At 57.9% G+C, this 11,524-nt stretch overlaps 1 protein-coding gene across 1 annotated transcript; it reads left to right on the plus strand.

Moving 5' to 3' along the window:
• The first annotated feature begins 6,610 nt into the window (after positions 1 to 6,610).
• On the plus strand, positions 6,611 to 8,303 carry HMX3 (H6 family homeobox 3). Its single transcript, XM_054581780.1, has 2 exons — positions 6,611 to 7,007; positions 7,627 to 8,303. The coding sequence occupies exons 1-2, from the start codon at positions 6,611 to 6,613 to the stop codon at positions 8,301 to 8,303; spliced, it is 1,074 nt and encodes a 357-aa protein (XP_054437755.1).
• Positions 8,304 to 11,524: the final 3,221 nt, after the last annotated feature.

Raw genomic sequence — 11,524 nt, forward strand, 5'->3', positions numbered from 1 at the left:
GGTCCTCGTGTCCCTCTCTCCCTGCCCAGTCACCAGCAGACAAAGGAACTAAGTGGAAAGAATTGAGGGGGCCCCAGCTGGGTCACTGGACCAGCTCATGCGGCTCCCAATACTGTATATGCGCATGGGCACTGGGTGGTGGGTTTCATTAAATCATCATGCATGTATTACACAATCTGCCCATTTAAAGCTACAGTTCGATCGGATTTTGTATAGTCACAGCATTGGGCAAACACCATCCCAACCAATTTTAGAGCATTTTCATCATCCTGCAAAGAAACCCTGTACCCATTAGCAGCCACTCCCCATTCTCCCTCAAGCTCTTGCCCTAGACAGACACCTTCTACTTTCTGTCTCTGTGAAGTTATCTATTGTGGCCGCATTTCATAGAAATGGAATTATCCCGTATTCCGTTGTATGGATATACCACATTTTCTTTAACCATTAATGGGATGTGGATATTTTAGAATAAGAGTCCCATTGGAACTTGGTCAATATAAAGCTGATTCTAAAATGGAAGTTGGATTTGCCACTCTTCTGCTAAAAACGCTGACACGGGACTACCCTGCCTCATGACATGGATGAATTGCACAGACACATTGAGTCAAAGGGGCCAGACTCAAAGAATACCTACTGGACATCCACGCATACTGACATGAACGTCGAGGACCAGAAACACTAATCTCATAATCAAATCAAATCAGGGGTCTCTTGAACGTTGGGCTTGGGGGACTTTCCAAGTATGAAAACATTCTGTATCTTGTAGGGTGGTAGTTACGCAGGCGCATATGTTTGTTCAAGTTCTTCTGGCCATACCCTCAGAATGTGTGCATTTTATTGCATGGTATATACTATCCTCAAAAGAGCCGATTAAAAAAACAAACCCACGACTCTGTGGTGGGCCTCCATTTCACTCAGATCAAAGGAAAAATTCCTCCCAGGGCCTCCAAAGGCCCATGTGCTTGGCAACTCTTACCCCTCCCACCTCCCCTGCTAAGTTCCCCTAGGCCACACGACCTTGCAGTTTCTTGACCATACCAGACACCCCCCTACCTGGTACCCTTTGTTCAAGTATATCCTTCTGTTCAGAAGCACCTCCTTCTGCCTGGAACACTGACCCTAACAACCACCTCTTCGGGGTCTTTGTTTAAACCTCATCTTAAAGCACCCAACTTAACCACCCGACTTACTGTTACCACCCCCCCATTCCAGCATCCCTGTTCCCTTTTAAGTGTCTATAATGATGCTTGTTACCCCCAAACACAGTATAATTCACCTGCTGCCCCCACTAGAATGTAGACTCTTAGAAGGCAAAGACCTCTGCTTTTTTCACTGAGTTATACCAAGTGCCTAGAATAGAGTGGAGTCACATAACAGGTGCTCAAGAGACATTTGTTGACTATGTTGTAGCCATACTGAGCTTTAGCAAGATTTTTCTTGGGAATCCCAGCCCATCTCAGCGATGGGAGAGAACCCAAAGCAGAGCGTCTGCGTTCACAATGGGGCCTTTGCGCAACCTCAGGGAGGGAGCCTCCCATGAGTCGAGGGGCAGACAGCACAGTGATCCTCAGAGGGCCCCCCGCGAGGGAGGCAGGCCCTGAAGATGGAGTCAGGGACCTTGGACAAGGCAGGAAGAAGGGTGCCCCTTCTTTACTTTCATCACGGAGTCACCTTGATTCCCCCCATGTCTTTCAGATGAGGAGGCCGGCGTGCAGAGACATTCAGTGTCTTATCCAAGGTCATGGGAAATTACCAGCCGGAGCCCACACACTATCCAAACCCTTGTAAACTGGAGGATTTGACAGGACGAAAGGCCAAACCTGTGCTTGTTTCTCCCCTAATGAGAGCTCTGAAGATGGACAGCGATCTGCGAATAACTCCACGTGAGAGACCCTTGGTTTAGGGGACAGTCTTTCTTCAGCGGACAAGAAGCTGGAGGAGTGTGGGAGAGGCAGCTCTCGCCTTGATCACAGAGCAAGTCCTCCCGGAGACGCCAGAGCAAGTCCGGGCGTCCTCCCTCATAAGGGGCGCCAGCTTCCTCAGGAGGCCCTGCAATGCTGGGCTCATCCCGACCCGTGGCTGAGGAACAGCAGCAACGGGAGCCGGCACTGACATAGTGCTTACTACGCGCCTACCCGCTGGGCTTGTAACGGCCCTCTGAGGCTACATGTGTCTAGGACTCTTTCCCCTTTGTCACACTCTCTGCTGCCTCAGTCAGCTCATCTGTCAAATAGAAATAACAGTGCCTGCCTCACTGGGTTGTAGTGCCTGGTATCTAATGAGGACTCGATGGCTGTTACCTAACATCACCTCTCTATATGATTCTCTACTCTCAGGAAAGGGCTAGATGTTCAGCCACCTTCAGGACATTGTATGTGACTCAGGATGCCTATGTGAAGGACAGCGTGACAAGGACCCATCTCCATGGTCTGTGCGCTTTCTAAGTCACGGTCATCAGCCACAGGGAGGGAGGGGTCTTGGGCAGCCCTCTTGGGAGCCATGGGACAGAGGTAAGAGGATGTTTCCAGACAGAGGGCCAGAGCACAGGCAGCCCAGGGCGCGGCTTCCCCAGGATCACTCCCCAGGCTTTCTCCATCCCGCCTACAAACAAAGCACCTGCAGGTCAGGGGAATTAGGGGTTCAGAGGTGGCCATCAGGGCCAGTGCTAACTTTGGCTGGGTTAAAGTGGGGAGCCTGGCAGCCTTGACCCAAGTCCTCCTCAATCCCTCCTCTCCTTGGGTGAGCCCTTGGGCCATCCCAGGAAGCGATTCCAAGAAGGACCCGATGCAAGGAAGCAGAGGAAGTTTTAGAGGATACCGAACTGCTCCTCTCCCCTGGGGGCTCACTACTGACTGGCTGGTATGTACGTGTACATGCGTCTGTGTTCTGGGGCTGTGCTGGTCATGAGGGGCGGGGCGGGAGGCAGGTGAGAGAGCCATTCTCCGCGCTCCTGCACCGGACCTCGTTCTCTTGTGTAAAAGCTGGGTGCTCTCGGGGCCCCTCTTCCCTCGGGGCTTCTTGTCCTACTAGGGAGTGGTGCAGACACGGTGGGACCGCCCACGGCCTTGGGTCAGCTTCGTGTGGTCCAGTCACTGGGGCTCCGTTTGGCTTGGTAGAATCTGTCATCGAAAAACCTCAAGTTCTCGAACTTTTTAACAACTGCGTTTAGGTGTGATCAGGGTGTGTGAAGGGCCCTAATCAGCTAGGCAAATGCCCTGCAGCAGGAGCTGTGAAGTCGGTCATTTACTCACTCACTCAGGCGCTAACACAAGCGGCTACTGAGCAGCCCTGCTTGGCTGGCTGTGCCCCGAGTCCCGGAAGGAAGTTAGAGAGCCCCGCGGCCCACCACCTGCCAAGGAACCCACATCTAGCCTGCTGCCAGGACGGGCACCTCGGAACCAGTTACCAGAGGGAACATTAAATAGGCCGTAAAACAGGATCAAGAAAGCAGGCGAAACCACTTTCTGTGGTCACCAGGTAAAGATCCGCAGAGATCTGCGGGCGGTTTCACTCTCGGCTTCTTCCAGAATCCGGAGGGGAGGAAAATGCTTTTGTTCTCCAGGCAGGGTCCGGAAGGGTAAGACAGCGACGGCTTTTTAACGCTTTCCTTTGCGCGGAGGCTGAGGTTCCTCCGGCCGAGCCGGCAGGTTTGGTTTAGAGGGCGTCCCTTAGAGGGCGCTGTTCGCCTGACTTTGAATGGAGCGGGCGTGAGTAAGCAGAAGCGGCACCCTTCGCCAGAGGGCGAGTGGACGGCGGCGTCCGTGCCCGGGGCCCCATACCTGCAAACTTTCTCCAAGCGGAGGAGAACGAAAGATTTACTCCGTGCACCTGGCTGTTCAAGCCCAACATCCCTGAAACTTGGCGGGATTAAGTCGTGGGTGGTGACACCCGAACAACTCTTCCCCCTACTCAAAACAGGCGCGGGCGCGCATACAGACACCCCCCCCACACACACACACACAAGCGCACGTACGCGCCCCGCGGGGCGACACTGGGAGAACTTGGGAAGACGAGAGAGCGAGGCTCCGGTAGTGGAGCCGCAGGGTTCGCGAACAGCTGTCCCGGACTCGTCTCCCGCCAGCCTGGACCCCTTCCAGTCCCCGAGATTCACGTTTTCAATAGCCAAGAGCCCACTTCTGCAAACGGAACATCTGCCAGGCTCTGCCTTAACCCGGGAGAGGAGCTTTTCTGCTTGTCTCAGTTTAAAGGTGGCTTCTCTGCGCCAGAACTTCGGAAAGTTTTGCGTGCGTCCCCCTCAGACAACAGGCGCGCACTTTTACAGGGGCCTCTCCGCCACACCCTCGGCCGCGTGGCTGGCGGGTGCGGGCCGTGCCTGCCCAACCTGCGGCCACCTGCGCGCATCGAGCTATTTCTGCAGTTAGGGAGAAAATGACTTCCGGCTGTCCAGTACCAACTGGGTGACCTCGGCCCGGTCCCTTCCTCTCCAGGAGCCGGTTGCTGTCTATAAAACCCGAGCATGAGACCCACCCTGCTGGAGCCTCCCGGCTGTGATTGGTTCCAACTCAGATCACTGCACCGCGTTTTGCTTTCCAGTAAAGCCCTGTACAAACTCAAGAGAGTAATAATAATGAGAATAATAATAATTGTTTATGGAAGCACCATTTACAACGTTTCCAGGTTCCCAAAGCAAAAATAGGGTTCACTACTGTAGATGAATGTTGGCTGAGAGAAGCATTAAATGCGCCCACCGAGATTTGGTAGGGAAACTCTGAAGCCCCGAACCAGAAAATAAAACATTCCTAGCTCCCAGCTGGGGGACCAGAGGGGTCGCATCTGCCAATGCAGGGCGGCCTTGAGTTAGGTGCGGGCTCGATCTAACGAAAAAGAAGGCGATGGGGAAGCAAAGGGGCCACAGAAAGACCCCGGGAGTAGGGAAGCTGACGACGGGTGGTGAGGAGTGATGGCCAGTTTGCCACCTTTCTCTGACTAGGGAGCTGTTTCTAGGGAAGGGACCCCACAAGCAATTCTGATTATTTGACGGTTGAATCTAGAGTCTTACATGCCTGCCTTACAGAAGTGTTGTGCAACCTGGGGAGTCGTTTTTAAAGCCGAAGGAGTAGACTGCATGTCCGCCTAGCTGTCCCTCAGAGGTCCAGCAGGGTTCTCTAGGGACTGGGACGCCGTCGGACGTACCGCAGGTGCCGGCGACACAGCTGCAGCCGGGGAAGGTAAGCCGTTTTGTCTTCGGTTCGCACGGCTCCTATTAAAGCGTTAGGCAGCTCCCAACTTCGGAGCGACAGACAGGGAGAAAGTACTGTTTCCGGAGCCTCTGGGTTCTGGTTCTGGCCAGAGGAGAGGAGCGCCCTTCCGAGTGTAGCCTTCGGTGCCCGGACGCCGCGGCCCCACTAAGTGACGCGCGGGAGTCAGCCCGTTCTGCGGCGCACACTCGGGTGTGCAGAGCCGCGCACCCACTCCTGCTACAAGGGAAAGTCTCCCTCTTCGATTTCCCAGGGCCAAAGGCCAAGGACACAAGGATTCCTGTGCCGGCTGCCGCTGTGCAAGGACTTACACCTCGATTCCCTTCCTGTCGTGGGCTGGGAACCCAAATCTTCTCGGTTGCTGCACCCTTAGCAGGAATTGGGGGAAATGCCGAGACCGCCAGACCCCAGAGGGGTAGGAAAGTGCTGAGTCCGCCGGGGACCAAAGGTCACGTCCTGACTTCTGGACCAGTGCTGCATAGCTCTCCAGCTGTGTGGGGGCGAATGCCCCTGCCAAACCCCTGGGGGCGGGGGAGAGGCAGCTGCGAACGTGGATAACCCCGAGGTGACCCGAGCGGGCCTGGCCCGCCCCTTCCCCCTCCCGCAAGCCTGGCGGCTGGAAGCTGTCCCCGAGCCGCGGGGCCGGTGGGGGGGGGGCGTAGGGGGTGTAGAGTGGGAGACAGGCACAGGCTCCCGGCCTCTCAGCTGTCAGTGCGCTCCGGGCCGGGGGCGCCGCCGGCTTCGAGTCCCTCGCTCGCCTCCTGCTCTCGCCGGAGCACTCCGAGTGCCTCTTTAGCGGGAGCCAATATCCTTTTGTGCTAATAGGCTTGTCCTCATTTGCTGCCTAATTGGACTATATAAAGCCAATAACAGGCGGGCTCTTATAGCCCGAAGCCAAAGCGCCAAAATCCTAGGAAAGGCAAGGAGGGGGCGGTGGCGGAGGCGGCTGCGGGGCCCGGGCTCGGCTGTGCCTTCGCCTGCCTAATCCCATTTGCCATTGTACGCGCCCAATCGCCGTATACTCCCTGCATTTAACTTGGATGACATTTTGATTTCATCATTAGCATCCGGCGCCGGATTGACGCAGCCCCGAGCCGGGGACTGCTCTTGCCGCCTCCTCCCCGGGAGCTGTAGCCGCCGCCGAGCCGCCTCGCTCCCTCGGTGCCGCGACAGGGCCGCTCCCCGCCCCTCAGCACCCCTCCCCATGCGAGCCCTCCCGACCGGGTCTTCACCCCGCCCTCGCGCCGCTGGATTTGCGCCCGGGGCGGCCCTCGGCTTTGCGCCCCGCAGTTGAGTTCCGTTTATGGTCTGATTTCCGGCTGCCCACCTGCCCGCCCGGCCGCCCGCCTGTCCTTCTCCCTCCCTCGCGGGGACCCGGAGGAGAGGGGACCATGCCAGAGCCCGGGCCGGACGCCCCCGGCACGGCTAGTGCGCAGCCCCCGCCGCCGCCGCCCCCGCCTCCCGCGCCCAAGGAGTCCCCGTTCTCCATCAAGAACCTGCTCAACGGAGACCACCACCGGCCGCCCCCTAAGCCGCAGCCACCCCCACGGACGCTCTTCGCTCCGGCCTCGGCCGCCGCCGCTGCCGCCGCCGCCGCCGCTGCGGCCAAAGGGGCCCTGGAGGGCGCCGCAGGCTTCGCGCTCTCGCAGGTGGGCGACTTGGCTTTCCCCCGCTTTGAGATCCCGGCGCAGAGGTTTGCCCTGCCCGCGCACTACCTGGAGCGCTCCCCGGCCTGGTGGTACCCCTACACCCTGACCCCCGCCGGTGGCCACCTCCCGCGACCTGAAGGTACCGACCACTCTTTGAACTTTCGTTGTCTTCCCTGCACGCCTGTCCCATCCCTGCCCCGCGCCGAGTCCCACCGCAGCCCTGGGACCCCCATACCCTCCACCCCTCTGTTTGGTCAAAACTTCCTCCGGTCCCTGGGTTGCAGTCTCCCAGCCGCACACTCGGTTGCCCTGCCTGGGAATCCAATCCCACTTGGTGAGAAAAGTGGCGTTGGAGCCCGGAGCGCGGCACTTCCCGGGGAAAGTGGCCTCGGGCATGAATGGAGAGGCTTCTGGAGGTTGGGACTGGGGACTTGGCCTGGACTGAGGGGGTGACTCAGGCAGTCCCAAGACAGGGGTGAATCTCTTCGTGGGCCCCTGGTGGGGATGCTGGGGAAGGAAGCGGTCACTCTGCCACAATACAGGGGACACTGTCGCCTATCCTCGGGAGGAGGGGAATCCCAGGCGCGCGCCCCTTATTCTGGCTCAGCCAGGCAGGAGAAGGCCGACGGGAACGGTGGAGCCTTGAGGCTTGGGATCCAGAGGGGGCGCTGGTTGAGCCGGCGGCCCCCAGGCGCGGGCCTTGCTGACCGCTGTGTTGGTGTGCGTGTGCGTGCATCCGTCTGTCTGTCTCTCCGCAGCACCGGAGAAGACCCTCCTGCGAGACTCCTCCCCCGCCTCCGGCACTGACCGCGACTCCCCCGAGCCATTGCTCAAGGCCGACCCCGATCACAAGGAGCTGGACTCCAAGAGCCCCGACGAGATCATTCTAGAGGAGAGCGACTCGGAGGAAGGCAAGAAGGAGGGCGAGGCGGCGCCTGGCCCGGCCGGGGCGGGCGTAGGAGCGGCGGCGGCGGCGGCGGCGGGCGCCGAGGACTGGAAGAAGGGCGCCGAGAGCCCTGAGAAGAAGCCTGCCTGTCGCAAGAAGAAGACGCGCACGGTCTTCTCGCGGAGCCAGGTCTTCCAGCTGGAGTCCACCTTCGACATGAAGCGCTACCTGAGCAGCTCGGAGCGCGCGGGCCTGGCCGCCTCGCTGCACCTCACGGAGACGCAGGTCAAGATCTGGTTCCAGAACCGCCGCAACAAGTGGAAGCGGCAGCTGGCGGCCGAGCTGGAGGCGGCCAACCTGAGCCACGCGGCGGCGCAGCGCATTGTGCGGGTGCCCATCCTCTACCACGAGAACTCGGCGGCTGAGGGTGCGGCCGCCGCGGCCGCGGGGGCCCCGGTGCCCGTCAGCCAGCCGCTGCTCACTTTCCCGCACCCGGTCTACTACTCGCACCCGGTGGTCTCGTCCGTGCCGCTGCTACGGCCCGTCTGAGGCCCGAGAGGGGAGGAGGAGGGAGTGCCCGGCCCCCTTCCTAGACCCCGGAGGAGACTGGGCCGGGCCGAGGGCGCCGAGACGTCCAGCGGCCTTCGGGAACCGGGGCGTCCGTGCGCTGCCCCGGCCTCCCCTCCCCCAATTGGTAGCGTTTTGTAAGTATTGCAATGCATTTTCGTGCAATTCACCCCTTTGGATTTGAGGCGCTTCCCCTCTTACTTTTAGTTTTGGTTAATATTAAGAGAGCAGGAAAAATGATTCAATTCCAGGGTCGATTATTTCGACCGAAAGCTTTTGGAATAGGAGCAACCCTCTCCCCCAGTGTGCATTACGCTGTGGCTTTTTGGTTTTATTTTTATAGAAGGAAAATAAGCTCAAAAACCTGAACCCCTCTAGTTTATTCAGTTCCTATAGAACTATTTTCAGAAGGGGCGGGGGAGAGAGAGAGAGAATGAATTTACATTGTAGTACATTTATTTCCAGATCCCTGGGTGTGGTTCTTCCTCTCCACCCCGAATCGGTTATCCACTCCGATTTTCAAAACCTGAGCAGCCTCTTGTAGGCACCTCCGACTCAGGCCGCGTTTCTCTCGGCAGAGGTCTGTTGGTATTGACCTCTTCCTCTGTTCTGCTTTGCGGCTGAAGAATTCTCTAATTGTTTAAAGGGAAAAGACAAGACAGCCAAAAACCAGACTTCTGATTATTGAAGCAGCTCCACCTTTGGCCCGGTGTCAGTGGTCTTATTTATTAGTGACATTTATTTTTGGGATTTCCTTCATCGGTAAATTATTATTAATATTATTATGATTACATTGCCCTCTGCCTTGAGAGAGTAATTTCAATATTTAGAAAAAACCCTCTTTTCCTGGCCCTGTACCTTTTTGTTCTGCAGTAACAGTTGTACCTCTGACCTGTGCAATATTGTACAAAATTTCCTGAGAGCCCTGCTCTCCCTCCCCGGAGAAAGGCAGACATTCCCACTGTGTAATTCCGGTCATTCGTTTAGGAGAAAATTAAGAAGGTGAAAGGGGGGAAGGAAGGAGACAAGGACAGGTAGCAATGCTCAAAGGAGTAAGATAGGATACTGGAGCGCTTTAAGTGAAGGACAATCAATTTAGGAGAATTTTAACTTATTTGATAAATGTACAGATTTCTTGTAAAGTTTGCCCTCAGCTCCGCAGGGCTTCTTCCTCTGTCACCCCATCGGGGGGTGGTTTTTTTGTTTTGTTTTTTGTTTTTTGTTGGTTTTTTTTTTGCCCTGTCAGCTACACCTGTTGTTCTGGGATAGTTTGCCCCCGCTCCCCTCAACTCTTCACCTCTGCCCGGGTTCAGTCCCTTTTTAAGAAAAAGAGAAAAAAGAAACAAAATATTGTTACACTTAATGTTGTGGTGAACCTGAACTAATTAAAAAAAGAAAAAGAAGCGTGTCGTGTTGCCAGCGTGTGTAACTTGAAGGGTTTCCCTGGGCAGGCGTCTCGGAAACTCGCTGTTGCCCGGCGCGCCGCCGCCTCCGCGCTCGCCGAGTCCGCCCGGGACGTGCGGCCTCCGGATCCAGAAGGCGGCGGAGACAAAGGCGGCTTTGTCCGCGGCCGTGCTCTCCCCGGTACCTTAGGCGGCCTGAAGCACCCTGCGAGTGGGGAAGAAGGAGGGGCGAAGGGGCGAGAACCCGGGCTTATCGAGGTGGCGAAGCTGAGCGGAGCGGCGGCCGAGCGCTGGCACGGCCGGCGCTTCCCACCGCGGGGCCGCAGCGCGGCGTTCTGCTCCCGGGACTCGGTTCCTCGGAAGCCGCGAGCTTCAGGGCAGGGCGTCCGCGGGCTCTGAGCAGCGGCCCGGGGCATGCGGGGCTCCCGGGGGGCGGCAGGGGGCGTGGAGGGGGGAGTGAACTTAGACCTCAGCTGGGGCCACGGGCGGATCGCGAAGTCCGGCTGGGAGAGGCCGAGCCGCGAGAGGGCAGTCGGCGGAGGCCAAGCAGCTCTATGGACAGGGCAGCCTCCTTGGTCCTCGAGGAACGGCAGCCTCCGGGCGGCGCGGGCGCGGCCCTGGCGTGTCCAGTGCCAGGGAACAGACCTTCCGACTGAGGCAGCGGCAACCGAAAGACCTTTTCTGCTCCCGGCCGGGCCCTGTTCTGCGCACCGGCGCCCAACACCGCACGGGCGGCCTCTCTAGGTCCCCGTCCCGGTTCCCGTCCCCGCCACCGCCCGGAAGCGCACCGCTAACTGTTCCCACGCGCCTGCTGGGTGCCGGGCCACCGGGCTCGTGGCGGGCGGCCTGCCGAGGTGCTGCGCGCGGGGAGCTGCTGGGAAGCACGGGTCTGCCTGGCTGAAGCCGGTGCTCGGGCGCCCCTCGCCAGCGCCCCGGCCCCCCGCCTGAGGGCACAGGGTCCGCCTGCCCAACGCCTGGCAGGATGCGTTTGGAGCTGGGGAAACGAAGGGGGAGACGAGGAGCCCGGAGAGGGCAAGGATTGGTCAGAGCGCCAGGCAGGGCGCGTCCGCTGGGGAGCGCCTGCACCGGCTCCCAGTCCCTCTCCCAGGGCTTTGCGAGGTTCTTCAAACCCAATCGACACAATTGATTCTACTATAGCTGAAATGTCCAGTATTGTTTCCTATTGATGGGGAAACTGCCCTAAATAAACTAGCATGAGTATTTATGGCAAAATTTTAGCCTGGACCTCAGTGAAGATAGATCTCTCTTTATTTCCCTCTGGTTTGGAATAAAAACGAGGGCATGTGTCATAAATGAAAAATAAACAGAAATTCGGGGTCAAAATATGTTGTTCCTTGTGTTACCTGCAAACATAGTGATGCCTTTTACTGTTGGCAATACTGACTGCGGGACAGGCCAATAACAGCTCATTAAAAATAATGTTGCAATAGCAAACACATCCTTAGATTTTACAGCCAGAACACAATGTTATCAGACGCCAAGAAAAATACTTTATTTGTGTTTGGAATCTAGAAAACGGTTCTTGACTGACCCAGTCTTTACAAAGTCGAGAAATAACTGGTTCTGCACTCGCGCCGTTTATCCTTTGTCCTGCTCCCTGAGGCCTCCCTCTCCCTCCTCAGCAGGCGCCCTGCTGCCCTGGCCTGCGCTCTTCTCCCGGGGGCCACAGGCGCTGCACCCTGAGGGAGGGTGGCGGCGCCCGCACTGCCCGGGGCTGGTGGCACCTGAGCCTAGCAGGCAGTCCAAGCAGTAGGTGTTTGTTCCCCTCCTGTCAGGCGG

Source organism: Pteronotus mesoamericanus, unplaced genomic scaffold (genome assembly GCF_021234165.1).
Source record: "Pteronotus mesoamericanus isolate MK-2021 breed Mesoamerican mustached bat unplaced genomic scaffold, CSHL_Meso_final contig_657, whole genome shotgun sequence".
Classification (NCBI taxonomy): Eukaryota; Metazoa; Chordata; class Mammalia; order Chiroptera; family Mormoopidae; genus Pteronotus; species Pteronotus mesoamericanus.

Coding starts and splice junctions, on each gene's coding strand:
- HMX3 (XM_054581780.1), top strand. CDS start 6,611: ATGCCAGAGCCCGGGCCGGACGCCCCCGGCACGGCTAGTGCGCAGCCC. Junction 7,008..7,626: donor CCACCTCCCGCGACCTGAAG/GTACCGACCACT, acceptor GTCTCTCCGCAG/CACCGGAGAAGACCCTCCTG.